Here is a 20,537-nt window from a genome sequence, read left to right as displayed (position 1 = left end):
GTGAGCTCTTGTTGCTATAGCACTGAAGCCACAAAGTGCTCCAATCTGAAGGCTTTGGGGGTCTAAGTTTTGGTTCTTAACTCACTGTTGCATCTGTACATACATTTACATGAGCCTTTCTGGCCCTGCAGGACTCAGACACGGAGGTGGTTGGCTGGTTTGTTTCTAGCCCGTTCTTAAACTGTGCATTCATTATGCTCTTTATAGCTTCACTTTAAAATTGGTTTAATACCCCTATATTTCAATTGACCCACTCCCTTATTACCTCATCCCAAAAAAAGTAGGGTATAAATCAGAAATAGACCATTTATACCCCAGGCATGTATGACACTATTATTCTTAACCATTAATATAGTATGTAATGGACACTTTGATAAATAGGCAAGGTTCCTACCTTAAGCAGCTCAATCTAGGTAATATTTTATGTCAGGGCTGGGGGACTGGGGAGGCAGGGAAAAAGCACATCTATTTTTAGGGCTATTTTAGGTTGGAAGTTTTCCGAGAGCCTCCTTCATACAGATACAAGCTCTCCTGCTGGTAACAGCTCACCTTACCTGATCACTCTCGTTACAGTGTGTACGGAAACACCCATTGTTTCACATTCTCTGTGTATATAACATCTCCCCACTGTATTTTCCACTGCATGCATGTGATGAAGAGCGCTGTAGCTCACGAAAGCTTATGCTCAAATAAATTTGTTAGTCTCTAAGGTGCCACAAGTCCTCCTTTTCTTTTTGTGGATACAGACTAACACGGCTGCTACTCTGAAACCTGTCTATGAAGACACAACACAAAGAACACTTTACATACCTGAGAACAAGTAATAACTTAACTCACAAAAAGTGGGACTATGATGGAATCAGAAGCCTAGAGCATTGTAATGGGATGGTTTAACTAGCTTACCAAGACAGTCGGCTGTACAGTCAGTGTGGTCCTAGCTACAGTATATAGTACATATACTCTTGAGAAACCATGCTCAGAAGACTGAAATGTCTAATCATAAGCAGCCTGTTATTGTAGGCCAGAGAAGTCACTAAGATCAGGGCTGCCCTGTTTCAAAATTCTGTACAGCCTCATTGAGAGAGCTTGTATTTTGTATTGACAGGGCATGCTCATCAGTTCTTTAAGCTTCTGCAGCTAGGGCACAGGGGATTTCAAAGTGAAATTTTCTTTCATTGTTTTGCTTAACTCATTTAATTTTTGGGTCTGGCAATAAGCATTTTGCCCCACAAGTGTTTACATTACATCTTTAATGGGGCTGGTTAATGGGCTTCTGAACAAGTTTTCAGCAGCTTTATCCTGAAACTGTCAAGTCCGAGGACATTCACTTGACTTAGAATTGTGTGAAATATAAAGGGCGAAAGCCCTTGGGGTTTTTATACCTAAGTGTTCTGGCGACTATATATCAAGATCATAGAAGAGTGGTCCACCTTCAAATACATATAACACCTATAAGTGGAATAAGGTGTTAGAGTAGGGATTTGCTCAAGTCCTGTAACAAACATGGGATACGTGTAACCTGCTTCACCTCCTTCCAGAATGTGTTTTAAGTCTAATACATAAACGTAAACCAGTGATACTCAGACTTCAGTGGTTCACGAGCCAAATTAGTAACAAACATTACCCAAAAGAGCCAGAGTACTGCAAATTCATGGTTTCATTTACTATTTATATATATATTATATATACAATTCTCACAGCAAAATGACTGACCAAGTATTTTATCAATTACAATTGGTTAACATAGTAAAAGCATCCTGATTGGTTAATAATTAAAGTCACAGTGTTTTAATATTGTGTGCTGCAAAGAGCTGCAGGAGACACATTGAAGAGCCATTTGTGGCTTGTTAGCCTCAGTTTGAGTATCACTTATGTAAACTGTTCACTTTGTATGGTTATCCTATATAGAAGATCATCATGGCACCTCAGTTTCACTCTGTCCAAACTGGTGGCAATGGGTGCATGTGGAAGAACTCTGACATCCAACAGCACAGGTTTAAAACAAAGTCAAATGGATATTAGTGTTTCACTACCAGAACTAAACTTTATTTCCATTTTATTACATATTTGTATTTGATGTTGAGTACATTTAACACAAGATTTAAGTGAAGAATATTTACTCTCCACTAAACGAGTTAAGGAGGAATGTAAAACTAGAAAAAACAGTTTAAACTTTACGTTTTGAATTTTGGCAAATAAAACATACTTTTCTATTTTCTCCTCAGATCTTCTAAGATAGATCTTGTTACAAAAAGATTTAGCATCAGTTTCATAGCCATGCATCTCAGGAAAAAAAGAAGTCCTATAAAATCCATTGCTTATGCTAAATACTAAATAAATTATTTAGAGTATTAACACAAAACGTCCAACTCTGATTTTTAAATACAAACACTGTACTATAATTAAATGGGGATAATTAAAATCTCTCAATGGCTACAAATCTAATTATTTAAAGCAAACCCAAACATGCTGTTTGCTTCAGTATGGAAGAATTACGATATTGTAAGGTTCAAGCACTGTAGTAGGTTATATTTCACATCACTATCAACCCTTTGGTGTCTGACATGTCAAACTGTCAAATGCGTGGTGGCAAGAGTTGAGGATTGACTAGCACCAGGTGGTTAAAGTACTAACATTATTTTAAAATGAAAGACACGACTTTCAGAAAGTGACATGCACAGCTTAGGAAATAAACTGAAATCTAGATATAATATCAAACAGTCACTTGTGTACTTCATGGTAGACAAAAAGAAAACAGTGCTTTCATAGCATATCCCCAGCTCTTAATTACAAAAATATCAGTTATGGGTAGTCAATAGTTATCAAAATCTTTATTGGTACAGGATGAAAGCAGTTATATATATTTTTTTAAACCATACATCATAAAATTCTCTAATACATATCATATGGAGGAGTGAAAGTCTCTATTCTATTGAACTGTTACTAATCCTATCTCTGGAGTTAAAATCTTTCCTGACCAAATATGAACAATATGGGTAACAGCAATAGAATGCAGATCCAGGGTGTGAAAAGGTCAGTGTTTATCATCTTACTAACACTCTACATCACCGAAGTGTATAATCACATACAGTAAGAGTGAAAACATTTTTTTAAACAAATAAAACAAAGTATTGCAACTGGGCTTAAGTGTTTTAACTTCAAATCCCGGAAACATCCTAGAAACATGACAAGTTCTTTGATGTGGCCCTTTTTGGTGTGACCGTAAGAACAATAAAGTATGGCTTTTTAACCTTCCTTCAAATAAAAGTATATTTTGTATTATCTCAATTGGTCTAAATTGTTTGATCTCTCCTAAACCATTTGTCCTGTAACATCGCTTGCTAATACATTAGAGCCAGAACCAAATGCCACACCTGTACAATGACCAGTGACTTAGTTGCTCTTTAGCATGGATAACGTTACAGAAACCATTGCTTTTCTAAAAAAGGAGAGATTCATTTTCTCATAAGAGCCACTCTACAGTAGAGTCAAACATCTGAAAACTTTCTATGGTTTGTCTAAAAATCATTGACAGTTTTGTTCTCCAGCAGGTGTTCAAGCAAGCATATGCAGAGTGTGAATAAAATCAAGCGCAGTGGACTAAAAAGTACCTTTCATATCTTTTGTTTTCATAATTATCCCTCTGTATCATGTCCCCCCTGGGGGGGATTCATGTAAAAGGAGTTTGTTTAGCGTAATATTTTATTAAAGTTGTTTAACAAAAAATAGTTAAACATATGTATACAATTTAACATCCAGTCTGCTAAAAGGCAAATTAATGAAAAAAATACAAAAAAGTAAAAAAAGTGCACTACCCAGTCCAGTATTTCACTTTAAAGTCATGTCACTTACAATATATGAAAAATAAACCCAGAAGTATAATTACTTTAAAATACACCGCTTCCATATTTATCAGTATTTTACACGTATATTCTGTAGTGGAAGAGGATATCTCTTAAAAACTTTACTCTTAAAATATTGAGGTGCATATGCCAAGTGGACTATACTTGACAAGAGACAAGTTGCAGTAGAGAATTCTTTCAAATTTGGCATTCCATTTACATACCATACACTGCTAGCAAGGCCTATACGTTTATAGTACCTAAAGATTCCAGCAAGAACAGTAATTTTCTTTAATGTAGAATGACTACTACAGATAACTACAAGGAACAGTGAGGTCAGCAATTCTATGGGTCTTAAGTACGTACAAGTCCTGATTTAACCTTCAAATGGTACAATGTCACAAGAAACTTTAAGGCCATTTTTATTTGCTGATTAATGGACAAAAGGCAATGATTTTTCCTCCAAAATATTTTCTTGAAAGTCTGTGCTCATAAAAATCATGAAAAGTTGGAAAGACTTAATTATTGAAAATTTAAATATATTTTACACAATCTTGTTTGTACAAAAATACAAGTTAAATATAAACAAAGTAATCATGATAATTTCATGTAAATCCATTTTGTGATATTCTGTTCCATATAAAAATGTTTCTCTGCTCTGTCTCATTTGTGAAAAGATCAATACCAGATTGAATCACTACTGGCAAAGGGCCCTAAAAAGCACACTTCAGCATTAAACAGATTTTACATTGTAAGAACCATTTCCTAATTTCCTCTTTTCTAAAGACTGGTGCCAAAAAGGAAAGAAAAAAGGCAGTATGTCCATAAACCAACAAATAATTTGGCTATAATGCATCATAACACACAAACACACAGATCTGTACAACAAACTCGTTAGCTATGCAGTACATACTCATTACACAGAGAGACATGGAATTAAACTTAATGAGGTGCCACTTCTAGTTCACTGTCCTTCAGGCTGGCATTTTTCCTTACTTCGTCAAACGAGTAAGACTTCATTACCTTTCCGTTCTTGAAGACCGTATGAAGGAGATCCTGTAACAGACACCACTTTGTTTCAGTGAACGTGAAATAAGATCTCTTTCAAGAAGAGGTGCTGAACACACTTGTATACTAGTTACGCTGTCAGATGTAAACTTTTATATGATCCTGCAAACACTTATGCACTGCTCAACTTTACATATGAGTAGCCCTGTAGACATCAATGGGACTTACTGATACGTAAAAATGAGCACCCACATAAAGTGTTTGTGAGATTGGGGCCTTAGTTGCTAAGAGACTAGCTTTTGTGTTTCTATTTGTAACACTAACATTCTTAAAATCTTATAAATATTTTAGCCATATTATGCATGTGTAGTGTTTATAGTACAAAGAATTAGTATACACAATCTCAAAATAAATTAAGACATCAACCTCTTGTGCCAGGCCACCGCTGAAAGCACAAACTAAGAGTGGGGAAGATATTTCATACACTCTGCTAGAGCTATTAATAGGAAAGGTGAAGCTCACTTGACCAACACCTGAGTGTAATTCTGATATTAGAACTAAGAGTGCGATCCAACATTCACTTCCCTCAGTGCGTACAAAGACCAACACACTTTTCCCCTCTGGAATAGCTACTGGAAAAGCTGTTTGCAGCACCTGGCAGAAATCTCCTTTGCATATATCCTTGTATTAAACAGAGCATCACCAAAGAGACAAGCTGTGAGTTAGAAGTGTAACAAAAGCCAACTCTGTATAGTGTTAATGTGAACAAGTGTAGCTGCCATCACACAGACCTGCAATTTTAGTCAACCAGGCCTGGGGAGCAGTGAGTATTTTGTATTCCGCTTCCATTTAGTGACATTAATGAATAAGCCACTTCAACGCAGTAGGCAGCAAATCTTTCTTCCTTACCCATTGTACTTGCTAGAGATGGAGGACCATATTTTGCCTGATTTTGAACAGACTCAAAGCTTTGCGGATCCTGAATTGTGTTGTGATAAGGCCTACCTCCTATGATTGAAAGCTAGATACCTCCAGGATGGACAAGAGTGTTACTCAAAGTGTTACCAAAATATACCACCTCCTACAAAAGTGCCATGCAAATGCCTTTTCTCACTTTCTGGTGGCACTGTAAATAAGAAGAGGGCAGCATTATCTCCCATAAATGTAAAACTTGTTTGTCTTAGCGATTGGCTAAACAAGAAGTAGGACTGAGCGAACTTGTAGGCTCTGAAGTTTTACATTGTTTTGTTTTTGAGTGCAGTTATATAACAAAAAAAATCTACATTTGTAAGTTGCACTTTCACAACAAAAAGATTGCACTACAGTACTTGTATGAGGTGAATTGAAAAATACTATCATTTGTCATAAAAAATATACACTTTGATTTCAATTACAACACAGAATATATAGGAAAATGTAGAAAAACATCCAAAATATTTAATAATTTTCAATTGGTATTCTATTAACACTGCTATTAATTGCGATTAATTTTTAATCACAATTTTTTTTAGTTAATCGCATGAGTTAACTGAGATTATTTGACAGCCCTAGCAATTATAGATCTGTTTGAGAAATCTAAAGGCAAAAGTGATATATTATTTACTAGAAGCCAATACCTAGGGTGGCAGAAATTGCCTGCAATACAACAATATTCAAACTTCTGCATAGGTTTCCAAATATTGCTACTGCCTATTGTTTTGCTCTATTGATAAAGACTCTTGTTGTCTGTGCCTTCCTTGCTTGTGAACAGGCAAGTCTATATGACTGCACCTTTCTCTTCCTCTTCAAGATACATCAGGTGGCTTCTATGACCAACTGTTCTGCAGTGAAGAGGTGTTATATAGCTGCCTCTGCCCTCACTTGTATGTTAGCGTAACCTGGAGAACAAAGATTCTAAAAACCTGTGCATAAATACTACTTAGGAAATTTCCCGTATACAGCCACTTCTTTACCTGGAGACAGTTAGCTGATCCAAAAAGACCAGAGGATTGCATGACTTCTCCAATCTCTCCCTGACTCTCTCCCCAAAAACTGCCCTGCCATTGTACTGTCCTGCCATATGCAGCTGGCAATTCACACATTTGATCCCTTTATAAGGGCCCCTACTATTTGTACACAACTGCCTTTAAGGGGTTTCTTTAGAACACGCTAGTGCCTGTTGTGATCACCTGCACCAAGCGTAACACGTCTGGTAACTCATGTCTTAACTGCTTCCTCAAAGAAGGAGGGTTAACATTCAGAAGAAAGTGGCTACTGGGCGAAGTGGCTGCAAAAGACAGGAATGGTCACTCCCCCTCCAAGAAAAAGTCCTTTCCTCAGTAAGAAATCAAAATCCAGTAATCTGATGTTTCTTTGACAATCAAGCACTGTGGCTATTCAGAAAGCCTGGGCAACAGCTGACAGCATGCACATTTCTCACCACCTCGCTCTTCACTTTAAAAAAGACTGCAACCAAATGTTTCCTCTTCCTGTCTTAGCATGCATATCACAGCCCCTGCATACATCCCTTCTATACCAAATTCAAGAGCCCATTTTAAATGTCAAGCCAATGCAGAGCTCTCAGTAGTTGTTGTTTCGTCCTGCATTCAAATCATATCCTATCACCCACTTTTGACTTTGTATCTCCCCTCTTTGCTGAGCTTTACATTTGAAACTGCTTCTCTTGGCCTATGCACTAAGTCACCTCCTTCCTCTCCTTCAAATCTACTGAGCCTGGCACTACTGAACAACTACAGCTTGCCTGTTCTCACTCTTGCACCCAAATGTTTAGTGTCTATCTGAACATGACTCAGCATTCCAAAAGGCAGTGAACTTTTAAATCCTCACCAAGTATCATGAATACATGCAGTGCAATGAAATGGCTAGAAGCCAGGAGGGCTGGATTTACTCTCCAATTTGCCTCAGATTTAGCTCAACACTTTGGGCAAGTCATTTAATTTCTGCTTTTCTCCATCTGAAAAGTGGAGAAATACCAACTGGCAGAAGCACTGCAAGGCTAGTTTGTAAATCCTTGTCTGGAAGTCTCTAAGGGCGGCATTTTCTTAAGTGCTCAGAACTGGCCTAACTCTCTTCCCTTTGAAGTTAAAGGAAGTTTTATCTCAGATCTCAATATGAACAGAATTAGGCCTACGCCAATTGCTTTTAAAAATTCCACACAAAACCACAATTTGCATAATCATCCATAATGTAATATTTAACCTGTAGCAAGTTAGGCAGTTCTCAGATGTCACTTGGCATTTGGCCAATTTCCTTGGTTATTTTGGGGCTACTAGGTGTGTGATGTGGCTGTATGAGGCCTTCCAATGTACCCCACTTCTCCCTACAGCTGGATCCTGCCTCCTCCCCTCAAATTAGATAAGAGGCAGGAAGGGAAAAGCATATACTGGGGTGCTGAAGTAGAAAGATAAGAAAGAGTGAGCAGGTGTAAGTCAGTGCAGGTGTACAACACCCTACTGGGGATGGGATCATTTTGAAAACGGGAAGATGAGAAGAGTCCTTCTGTTGAGAGAGGTTGAAAACATCCTGCCCGAGCCCCTTTTGCCTCCAAAATATCTAGTAGGAGCGTGCTAATGCTCAGTGATTCAGATCAATTCACTGAGGAGGCCTGCAGTCATCCTAATGGTAACACTGGTCACTGACGTCCCAGGTACATCTTGAAGAGAACACACTGGATTTATGTTGTAAAGGGGGCGGGGGGAAATTGGTGAAATAAGATGCATTTACTGAGATATTCTGTGGCCTCCAGAGTACAGTGTCAAGGGATTAATCAAAGTTTATGGCACAATTAAAGTCTTGAGTTTAAATTTTTAGATGACTTTAATGCAGTTTTGAAGGCTATGCTCAGCGATACAGTATATAATGCCACACAGCAGATATGGCATCGTAGACTGAATGGAGCTAAAAAGGGCTTGAGAACAGGACAAGAACAGCAGCTTGGCTTTTATGAACATACCAGAAAGCCTTAATTTTTTAAAAAGGAAATAAATGAGGACATGTTCTCTAGAGGGTTCTTTTTTAAATGGATTTTTAAAAATCCAGTTTCTGGTAGACTCCAGTTGACAAAAGCCATTTAAATATTGAGGGAGTATTACAGAGGTTGCACTGTAAGAGCATTCTACATTTCATCAACAGACTGTTCAGATCTGGAAAAAGGAAGGCAATTTTCCCCATTCCTTTCCTATAATCCCAACTGAAAATACTAGAGTAAAACTAAGTGATATCTACAGTGCAGGTTATACTGATTTTGCTACAGATGGAGCTTCTGGGATTATTTGGTAGACGTTATTGGTTGAATATAAAGAAGACTGAAAACAAATCTCAAAATCAAGCTTAACTATCTAAGCTACTTTCTCTCAGTTTGGGTTAGCATTGGGAACAAAGTCATCTACTTCTGAGGAAGTGAAGTCAGAATACATACATGACCATATTCTTCAAGATCCCCCTTGCCTTCCTCTAATGTAACAAAATCTCCATTGGGTGTCCTATGTAAAGAGAGTCGACCTTTCTTTGACCTTTTGTTAGGGTCTGCTACTGGATCCTTAAAGACATTCACCTGGAAATCAAAGTGAGAAGAAGTTAGTATAAGAGGAGATATTCAAATGAGTGCTCATGCACATCATGCAGATGGTGCTAATATGTGATTGAAATGTGAAGCAATACAAATATAGTAAAACCTCAAAAGATATGAGCACCAGAATTACGGACTGACTGGTCAACCAGACACCATGTGAAACTGGAAGTAACCAACCAGGCAGAAGCGAGACAACAACAGCAAAAGAAAATACCGTAGTGTGCCTGTATTGCATGTTAAAGGTGGGCACATGTGGGCTCCCTGTCCCCACCACCATGTGCGAGGCACTCACTTACAGCTAGGAGTTGAAGATGCTGTGATTCACAGGCAAAGCTGCAAGCCCCCACTGCCAGCCGAAGCAGGAGCAGCATTGGGGTCTGCACTGCTTTCCTGTAAGCCCTGGGTGTTGTTTTCACTTCCCCTCCATTGGCCAATTGGGAGGGGGACAAGCTTTCCCAGAAAGAAGCTGCCTGCAAGGAAGCTGCGTAGCTGCATCTGGAACCTGGCCCGGAGCGTGAACTGCTGGAGCCAGAGCTGCGTTTTGTTCAGACTTACGAACCTTTCAGAGTTATGGACAATCTCCATTCCCGAGATGTCCATAACTCGGGGGTTCTACTGTAGTTCATATGTGATAAAATGAGTGAAAAAATTAGAGGTCATACCCCAAGGCCATTGGTCACCACATAACTGCATTTGAAGGAACAATTCAAGAGATCCCTAGTTAATTTCTGCAGCAAAGCGCCACCAGATCCAAAGGAAACATTTTCAATACTCCATTTATTCTTCTTCATTCCCTCCACAATCTGATAAGAAAAAGAAACAGTGATAAAGGAATGTACTTTAAGAGCTGGGTTGATAAATGTCATTTTCCATAATATTTTATTGCACATTTTGAGAAGATGCTCTTTTACAGACAATTAAGCCAGCTAGCATTCATATATCAAGAAGATATATGTAAAATATTGTCAATACCTGGCATGCTGTTCGAATTTTTAATTAATACTTTAGTCTGAGATCATTATAAAATGTTACTGCTGGAGAACTGTTATGTGCACTGTAACATGCAACATAAAACACCACCCCCTCCCTTCCCAAGACAAGAATAGTACAGTAATGCAACACCCAGCCATAGAGCCCTAAAGCATATTATTTCTCTGCCCAAATTAATCCTTCATGGTGGCATTCAAGAGCCTTCTGATGGTTGTCAAAATTGTGGGCCAACTCTAGATTCCAAAGAAGCTCAAGTTATAGGATGTGTTCTGAAACAAAGTGATCATTTCACCCACCAACACCAAGAGAGGGGCTTTGCTTGCCTCTACCCGGAACTGCAATAGAGCAATTCTTCCTAAGTATATGCAGCCTAGAATTAGTTGTATTAGAGATTTCTAGGATGGTATTCACGTGGTAGAGCATTTGGTTTACCCTCTTCTTCAACCAAAGTTCTCGAGCGATTCTTGTTTGGCATATTCAGCTGTTTTGCCATCTTTTCTGAGAGTTATCAGAAAAAAAGTTAAATGCAATCCCATCAGACAATTTAAAAACTTACCATAAATATGTCTTCTCATAACACAAGAATCCTCTAGTCTAGAGTCATGATTGCTGTATTAGCCCTACCCACAATGGCCAGACAAGCTGATTGGTCAAAGTTCTGTTTTCCTGAACTGCTCCCCTATATGAGCTTGGAAATCATGTCACAACCCAGGTCAAGAAACTTCCAGTGTTTGGAACCACCTATAAACATACTACTAACCAGAGTGCGAAAGTCCCAGATGAGAGGATTCTTCTGTTATGAAGGGACAGTTTACACTTAAATTACAATACATTAAAATTATTTTACTCTCTCACACAGACAATCCCTAGCCTGTAGTCATGACTGATGAGAAGTGACAACCAGGCCATCCAGAGAAAGAGAAGGGGAAGAGCTAAATGAAAAAAGAGACTGGGGGAGAATATGTGGTGGTGTTGTAGCCATGTTGGTCCCAGGATATTAGAGACACAAGGCGGGTGAGTTAATAGCTTTTATTGGACCAATTTTTTTGGTGAGACAAGCTTTCCAGCTTACACTGAGCTCTTCTTCAGGTTTGGGAAACATGCTCCAAGTGTCACAGCTAATTACCAGGTGGAACAGGTTGTTTAGCATTAGTTAACACATACAGTATTTCAATGGGCCATTCAAGGTGAAGTGGCCAGTTAAAACCCCTCCAGTCACAGGGAGGAAATGAAGGAGGGAAGTAGCTGGGGGTGGGGGGCGAGGGTGTTTAGTGGGTTAGAGTGTTGAATGGTCCTTATAATGTGTGTGTTAACTACTTATGCTCAACAACTTTGTATTTAAGGGTGACACTTTGAGCATGTTTCCCAGACCTGAAGAAGAGCTCAGTGTAAGCTTGTCTCTCACCAACAGACTTTGGTCCAATAAAAGGTATTACCTTAGCCACTTTGTCTCTCTAATTAGGGGAGAATGGCTGACTAAAAGATCTAGCAGTCCAAAGCAGCAAGATCTTCAGCAGCCTTTTCAGGATATTTAACATGTCCAACTTTCCCCTTGCATGATTTGTTCAGGGCCTTAACCTATGACAGGGAAGCCTGAAGGTAGTGACACTGAACATGACTGTTTGCAGAGCTGCAGAGGCTCCTTTAAAAGGAGAGGATCTAGCAGGATGAGGGGTCATTACACAAAGTAAAAACTATTTCCCCATGCTACTTCCCCCCCCCCCCCCCACAGTTATTCACACCTTCTTGTCAACTGTTTGAAATGGGCCATCTTGATTATCACTACAAAAGTTAGCCCACCTTAATTGATTAGTCTCATTACAGTTAGTATGGCAACACCCATTTTTTCATGTTCTGTGTGTGTACATATCTTCCTACTGTATTTTCCACTGAATGCATCCGATGAAGGTGGTTTTAGCCCACGAAAGCTTATGCCCAAATAAATTTGTTAGTCTCTAAGGTGCCACAAGTACTCCTCGTTTTTTTTGCTGATACAGACTAACACGGCTACCACTCTGAAACCTACAAAAAAGGGACACCCTGTCCGCAGGATAACGTTCAGACTATGATAGACTTTGCCAGCCAGTCTCAGGCCTGGTCTACACTACAAAGTTAGGTCGATGCAAGGCAGAGTACTTTGACCTAGTTGTGCATGTGTCTTCTCTTAAATTGGGCTACTGCCGACACAACTGCCCTGTTACACCAACTTAATACCACCACCTCCCCGAGAGGCACAGAGCCAAGGGTGATGTACTTAGGTTGACGCAGTGCGAGGGTAGACACTGCGTTACTTACATCAACCATTACTTGCCTCCAGCTGCTGGAACAGGCAGGAAGAACTGGGTCTCCTGGGCCTGTGGGGAGAGGAGGCAGTGCAGGCACAGCTGAACCAGTCATAGAAACGTGGACATCTCTCAGTGGATTGCTCTAGGGATGCGGGAGAAGGGCTACAACAAGGAGCAGCAGCGCCACATGAGAGCCAAGGAGCCACAGCATGCATACCAGAAGGCCAACAACTGATCTGGTGCCGAGCTGCAGACCTACCACTTTCACAAGAAGTTGCATTATATCCTCCGCGGAGACCCAACCCCCCACCAGCACTGTGGCTACCTCAGAGGAGTCCAAGTCAGAGGCCCCTGCTGTGAACTGCAAGGAGGCGGAGGTAGAAGAGGAAGAGTATGGGGGACAGGAGATTGGGAGGATCCAGGTGCACAGCAAGCCAGGATCTGTTTTTGACTCCACCGCAGTCCAGCCAGTCCCACCAGTTGAGCACAGGCAAGCCCAATGCAGGGGAAGGAACATTGGGTAAACGTGTAGTTTAATTTTAAAATTACAGGAATGCTTCCCCCCCTCCGAAGTAGCAGAACACATCTTTTGACATCTCATTAAATTTACTCATGCTAGAAGAGATAGTGGTACAACCAAGAAAGGAAGAATTGCTATCTGCTTTTCATTCTCCTCTAGATTTAGGCAGGGTGGTCCATGCGGAGCAGTATATGCACAGGGATGTCCCGTAAATCCTCTGGAAAGATCTCAATGAAACTTTCATGGAGGTACTCTGCAATCCTCTGCCAAATGTTTCTAGTGAGGGCTGCCTTATTTCTTCCATTGCGGTAGGACATTTTCCCACAGCACCCAGCAATAAATTCAGCAGGCACAAGCTAGCAGGATATGGGCCTGGGCAGCATCAGGTCACCAGCAGCAGCTGCACGGTCTCTGCCTCTGTTACCCTCAGGAGTGTCAGCTAAAATCACCACCGCCTGTGGAAAACAGTGCCAGTATTCAGTGTCATTGCCCTATACTACCAGAATCATGCAACTGAGCTATTACTACCTCATTTCCCCTTCCCCTGGTGGGCCATACTCACCCTGGCTGGTGCTGAGCAAAAGCACAAACAATCGCAAGCAGAAGTGAGAATGGAGTGCTTACAACTTTTTGGGAGTAAAGGGAGTGTTCAGCATTTTAAGTTTTGCTTTCCCTAATGAACACATTAACAATAGTACCTTTTTGTTTTATCTACAGCTGCTGCCATTGTGGCCTTCAGGTTCTCCCCCTCCACACCTGCAGAATGCCTGAGTCAGACAAGCAGGAGAAAGAAGAGGTCTCAGGATGACACATTCCAGGAGATCCTGCAAGCCAGTGGGGCACTGAACACTGAGCACAGGGCCTGGAGGATCACCATTGCCGATAGCCTGGGGAAGTATGGAGTAGAGAGGAGAAAGATGCAAGAAAAGGAGAGGGACATGCAACAGGACATACTGGGACTTCTCAGGAAACAAAGATGCTGCAGACTCTAGTGGACCGGCGGGTGCAACAATTCTGTGCTCGCCTCCCTCTGCAGCCCATGGCAAACTCAATATTGAGACCTCCCTATACCCCACTCAACATTCCACATGGTATCACAGCTCGCTAAAGTACTCCTACCACTCCACCCTGGGACACTGAAGACAATCAGATATACATCACCTGTGGCTTTCACAGATCCGTGTGTGTAGCTGAAACGGACATGAATGTCCTTCCTCTTCATACGTTCTGTTCTATTAATTACTTAAGTTTTAAATGTTTAATTGCCTGTTTGTTTTTTTCAGATTTTGGTCAGAATTAAATTCTGTTTTTTTTAACATAATTCAATTAATCATTAGGGCTACGATTTTTCCACGGAGGTGGCGGAAGTCATGGAATCTGTGACTTCCAGAGACCTCTGACTTCAGCCCACAGCAACTGGGAGTTGCAGGGTCCCCCTGCCTCTCCCGGATGACAGCAATGGTGGTGGGGCCCCCACAACTCCCGGCCACTGTGCGGACCTTGGAGCTCTGAGCCCCAGGGGCAGTGCTTCCAGCAGGCCCCCTGCTGTGGGCAGTGTGGGGACCCTGCAGCTGAGCTCCCCATTTTGTCATGGATATTTTTAGTAAAAGTCACAGACAGGTCACAGGCTTCTGTGAATTTTTCTTTATTGCCCATGACTTTTACTAAAAACATCCATGACAAACTCTTAGCCTTATTCGTCGTTTTTAGTTCACAACATACACTGGCTGGTGCTGAGAAGTTCTGAAAGCGACCAGTTACCTGTTACTGCGCAGTGTCTCAACTCAAAAAGATCATTCACAAGCAATATTAATAAAGCTGTTGCCACACAATTCATACTGGTCTGCAAACAGGAGGGCCAGCTAGAGCACAGTACACCAACACACACTACTCTGGTTCAGTATTAAAATGCTATTTCAATGCCCCCCTTAGCTGTATAGCTCTGCACTGAGCTCCTCTAATAGCCCTTATACCTGGCTGTTCAAATTCAGCAGACAGCCACTCCACCTGCTGCTTGGTGAAAACTTTTCCCCCTTTGCTTCACACATACTATACAGCACACAGTAGGCAGCTAACCATTGGGATATTTTTCTCACCAAGGTCCAATCGTCTGAGTAACCACCACCAGCAACCCTCCAAATGACCAAAGACACATTCAACTGTTATTCTACACCTGCTGAGCTGGTAACCAAAGTGTTTCGTGGTGCTGTTGAGGTGTCTCGCTTCATGAGCCATGGGAGCAAAAAGGAAGGCTGAGTTCCCAAGGATCATTACTGGCATTTCAACATTGCCAATGGTAATCTGTGTTCTTAAAGATGTGAGCATCATGCACCCTCCTTGACCAGCCCATAATGATATTGGTAAAGCATCCTCAGTGATCCACCAGTGCTTGCATTACCATAGAAAAGTAGCCCTTTCTTTGACATACTCTGTGGCAAGGTGGTCTGAAGCCAAAATAGGGATATGCATGCCATCTATCACCCCACTGTAGTTCTGGATCCCCATTGCTGCACATCCATTACTATGTCCTGCATATTGCAGAGAGTCAGAGTCTGGCACAGCAGGAGGCACTTGAGGGTCCTGCACACTTCTGTGACAGTAGCCCCCATGGTGGATTTCCTGACTCCAAATTGATTACTGACTGACGGGTAGCAACCTGGTACTGCAAGTTTCCACAGTGCAATTGCCTCTCACTTCTCCACTGTCCCTGCAGCTCTCATTCTGGTGTTCCTGTACTGGAGGGCTAAGGCGAGCTTAGCACACAGATCCAGGTACGTAGCCTTGCGCTTCTAAAAGTTCTAAAGCCATGGCTCATCGTCCCAATCTGCATGACGAGGAGATCCCACCAGTCACTGCTTGTTTCTCTTGCCCAGAACCAGTGCTCCAGCATCTGCAGCTGCTCCATGACCACCACCAACCACCTTGAATTGTTTCGCACTGGTCCCACAGCAATATGCTCTCCAAGGAATCGTCATGTTCCCTGTGTTTCTTCTTGTAACTCTGCAAATACTGCAGGATGATGTTCCCCGTGCTTGCAACATTCATGACAACAGTGCAGAGCTGTACAGGCTCCATGTTTCTATCAGAGATGGCCAAAACCAAGGATGCCCATGTGGGTTTGTGGGACTTTGAAAAGGCAATGCAAAAATTATGGGACAGATGAAATTATGGGATGAGAATAATGCATTATGGGAAGTTGACCCCATGCTCCTAGTCACCCCTGCCCAACTTGTTTCGGCTCCATCATGCACTGCCAAAATTCCCAAAAGACAGTGCACTGGAAGATGGGATACCTACCCATGATACACCACATTCTGCATCGATACAAGGGCTCCTGGTGAGTATGCACACCACTGACACAAGGAGCCATCTACGCATGTGCACAAGCAACGTACTAACTGTGGCAGCTGTATGCTGACGTAACTTGAGTCAACGTAAGTAGGTAGTATAGACATGGCCTCAATTTAGAAGTGGACCATCCACATAGAGGAGCACTAAAGTTCTGGACTTACCCTTACAGGATATGTTTAAAGCCTAAAGCCATGACAGGGAAGCCAACAGGTAGTGGTATAGGAAAAGGCAGCGCACACAGCACAGCAGCTGAGACATAACGTCTCAAGGTTATGCTCCAGACTTCTTCCCATCAGGTCTTTAGGGGCAACATCTCCCTCTAACACACACATCTCTTTAGAGAATTTCCCCTGCCTCAGTTCCAGCATATACAGATTCCTCAACCTGACAAGGAGAAAGGAATGTCAGACCTCCCTGTAGTACTTCCTTTTAATGGAATCTTCTTGAGGCGTCCTGAAAATTTCTCTTCTAAATATCTAAAAATCATATTGGTTTTAACAATGAACTTCACTCCTCTGGTGCCAATGACTAGGGGACTCTGATTTGGACACTACTTCCTAGAGAGGAGTATGAGCAGGAAGGGAGTCTCCTTCCTTGGAGGATTAGAGGCTTTCCTAGAAGCCATTTGCAGAAGGGGAACCAGAGGACGACAAAATGACTCAGAGTTGTTAATTAGGTCTGAATGAGGGAGATTCTCCAAGAGCCTCTGGAATAACTGAAGGAGATAAGGAAGGGGGTAGGAAGAAGAACTGTTTGTGCAGACTCCCTTCAAGCACAACCTCCAAAAAATTGTTAGAAGATGGCCATGAGCAACACCTCATTCAGGAACATGAAGCTGCCTGGGAGGACCAGTCATTCTGGGGGGACACTCCCAGGTTAACAGGCATTACCAGTGCAGAGTGTGGCGTAACTGGGCTCTGCTTGACTGGTGTAGTAGAGTGGAGCAAGAAATCACAGCTACAGGGTTGGTCCCCTTCAGCCAGCATCCAGCCACATGCTTGACCCCTTTCTGTCCATGGCATCCCTGGACAGTTGGCCACCTTATGCTGTGGACACATTCTCGATTACCTCAGCTCATGAGCAAACACCTTTGGATGAAAAGTTGGCTTCAGCCCATCCACACTCCCATCATGAGGGACCTTCATTAGTCAGAATGATCTTGTGTGTGTGTGGAAGGGGGGGGGAGGGGGAGGTGGAGTGAGGGAGGGGGAAATAGTATGACCCTTGATTAACGCTATGGCAAAGTTCTGATTCTACCACTGACCCTTCTGCTGAGATCTACATTTGGTGCTTCCAGAGGAGGAGCAGAAGGAGAAGCAAATAGAAGAGGAAGGAATTACTTACACCAAAAACCTCAAAGGTCTGCAGACTTTCCTCAGAACAATGCCACACAGATGACTTTCTCATTGTGGTGAAGGCAGCAAGACAGAGGGCACGTTGTACTTTTCAGCTCATACAGAGGGAGCAATTCAGGTGTCCAGATTTTGACCAGCTAACCCAGGGGTTCTCAAAACTTCATTCCAACGCAACCCGCTTCTGACAATAAAAAATTACTACGTGGCCCCGGGGGGGGGGGAACCAAAGCCTGAGCTCCCCCAAGCCCCGCCACCCTGGGTAGGGAAACCCAAAGCCCAAGCTCCAGGCAAGGGGCCAAAGCCAAAGCTGAAGGGCTTCAGCCCCAGTTGGTGGGCCTGAACCTGAGCCTCATCACCCAGAGTTGAAGCCTTTGGGCTTTGGCTCCAGCAGTGGGGCTTGGGCTTTGGCTTCGGCTTCGGCTTCAGCACTGGGCCCCAGCAAGGCTAATGGAAGCCCTGGCAACCCCATTAAAACAGGGTCGCAACCCACTTTGGGTCCTGATTCTCTGTTTGAGAGCTGCTGAGCTAACCATTTCCATTGTAGGCATTGTTAGTCCATCAGTCATGATCCCAAAACTAGAGGATTCTCTAGTATGAGAATTTAAATATGGCTGGAAATCGAATGCTCAAAAGATAATCTCTTGAAGGTCTAGTATATTTTGCAGTTAGCAGATTGGAATGACTTAAAAGTGAAAACATCAAAATAAGAAGTCAAACAGAAGGTTCCTTACCTGTGCTACCAGTACCCCCTATTAAAACAAAGAATTTTAAAAATCCAGTTTACATTCTTCCTGCTGTTTTTGTTTGTTTCAACTAGTTTGGACAGTGAACTGGACTGATCAGTTAATTTCTCATTCTAGGTTTTCATAGCATGCCCATCACCACAGTACATGACACTGTAGTTACATTTGAGTCCAACACTGATATGGAATGTTTAAAGTTAAAACAAACTTTCAAGGAGTTTAAAAGAAAAGTAATCACTATGAATACGTATATACAGATAAGATCATGTAAAATTATTTAAAAATGTTTTATTCTACATGAAACCTACATTGCTATATGTAAAATAATTGAAAGTGCCTCTTTAAAGCAATCCCAGCATTGATATCCTATACATCAGCATGGGAGATGTGGTGTTATTTAAAACAGGAGTAAGAATGCCTTTGCAGTTTAAATAAGTATAAACTTGGTTCTCTTATACCAAGCGTTATGACTGTTTTTATTCTCGCAGGTAATGCTATGCTGCTAAAAGGCTTGGGGGGGAGGGGAGAATTAGTATATATATTTTTATATCCTACATTTTTGGGATCTGAATAGGAAAGTAATTTAAATACAGACTTATCCCTTGTGTCCATTTCCTCTCACATTAGGTATTAGAAACAGTTTTTCCTGTCCTATTTACACCTTGCAGCACAGCACTGAATCTCCATATCCTGAAGAACAAGGTTCCACCTCCTTTCCCGCATAAATATATATTTTAAAAGACTAGTTATGATTTTGTGATAGACTAGTATGACACTAATTGTTGCCTCCTAGAATTTTGTCAGGCTAAGGAAAAAAGTCTTACCAGAAGCTCACTGGCTTTCTTCTGGAAAGACTGAATTTAGTGGGCCAAATTAATCGCTGGTGTAGCACCATCAGAGGTCAGTGGAGTCAAACCAGCAATGAATATGGCCCAATATATTCTAACTCACAACTGAATTCTGTTTAACAGTTGTTAAACATAGTTTATGGTCTCCAAGAACAGACGCTGGAAAAGTTTAACAATCAGACATAGTTATGTATTAAAAAGAACACTCCTAGGGGAATTCTGCGCCACTGCGCATGCACAGAATTCATGTCCCCCCCAGATTTCTTTGCTTCCCCACCAAAAAATGACTCTCTGATGGGGAATCAAAGGGAAGCCACAAGAGCAGTCATGCGACCCTCCCCAGCAGTATGTTTTGGGTGCCCAGGGCAGCCAGCACAGAGGTAAATCACTGTGGGGTAAGGGGTGGGACTGGGGAAGACCCAGCTGGTGGCTCCTACCCTGCGCTGGGTTCAGCCGCTAGCCCTGGCTAGGGAGAATGGAACTTCCTCTTCCCCTGCCCAGGATCCATAGCCAGGTCAGACCCATCCCCAGATTTCTCCAAAGGCTGCAGGAAGTTCTGCAAACTCCTCACCCATCACTCCTTAGCTACAGAGGGAGGGATCACTGTATTGGGAGATGCTCCCCCATCCGCCCAAACCCCATGCATCCAGACCCCCCCCCCCAATCCCCCGCCGAGCCCCACTCCCCCTGCATCTGGATCACCCCAACAAGCCACCCACACCCAGATCCCCACTCTACTAAGCCCCAACCAGCTGCACCTGGATCCCCACACCCCATTGAGCCTCCCTCCCCCACATCTGGACCCCTCATTGAACCCCCACACCTAGACCCCCTCCTGAGCCCCAACCACCTTCGCCTGGACCCCCATGCAGAATCCCATTACCATTGCACCCAGAACTCCACAACAAGCCCATGTGCATCCAGATTACCCCACACAGAACCCTCTCAACCCACACCTGGATCCCCCCACACTAAGCCGCTCCATACTTGGATCCTGCTGGGCTGAGCCTGCCTTCCTACACCTG

General features: G+C 42.3%; 1 protein-coding gene across 7 annotated transcripts in view; it reads right to left on the bottom strand.

Annotated features, from left to right (window-relative positions):
- Positions 1–2,024: 2,024 nt before the first annotated feature.
- NAMPT (nicotinamide phosphoribosyltransferase) overlaps positions 2,025–20,537 on the bottom strand; it is a 64,951-nt gene continuing 46,438 nt past the window's right edge. For 3 of the 7 annotated variants that reach the window (XM_037889148.2, XM_037889151.2, XM_037889150.2), the window contains 4 exons: positions 18,653–18,670; positions 10,083–10,223; positions 9,268–9,402; positions 2,025–4,898 (listed from right to left, as the gene is read on the bottom strand). In XM_037889148.2, coding sequence (XP_037745076.1) covers positions 4,785–4,898; positions 9,268–9,402; positions 10,083–10,223; positions 18,653–18,670 — 408 coding nt within the window. In that variant the 3' untranslated portion in view covers positions 2,025–4,784. Of the gene's footprint in view, positions 4,899–9,267; positions 9,403–10,082; positions 10,224–12,407; positions 14,103–18,652; positions 18,671–20,537 lie in introns of those variants that run through there. The other 4 variants (XM_037889149.2, XM_043551677.1, XM_043551670.1 and 1 more) reach the window with 2 other exon arrangements.

The sequence above is a fragment of the Chelonia mydas genome, chromosome 1 (assembly GCF_015237465.2).
Source record: "Chelonia mydas isolate rCheMyd1 chromosome 1, rCheMyd1.pri.v2, whole genome shotgun sequence".
NCBI classification, from domain to species: domain Eukaryota; kingdom Metazoa; phylum Chordata; order Testudines; family Cheloniidae; genus Chelonia; species Chelonia mydas.
Note: the sequence above shows the minus strand (reverse complement) of the source record. Positions and strands in the feature narration are given on the sequence as shown.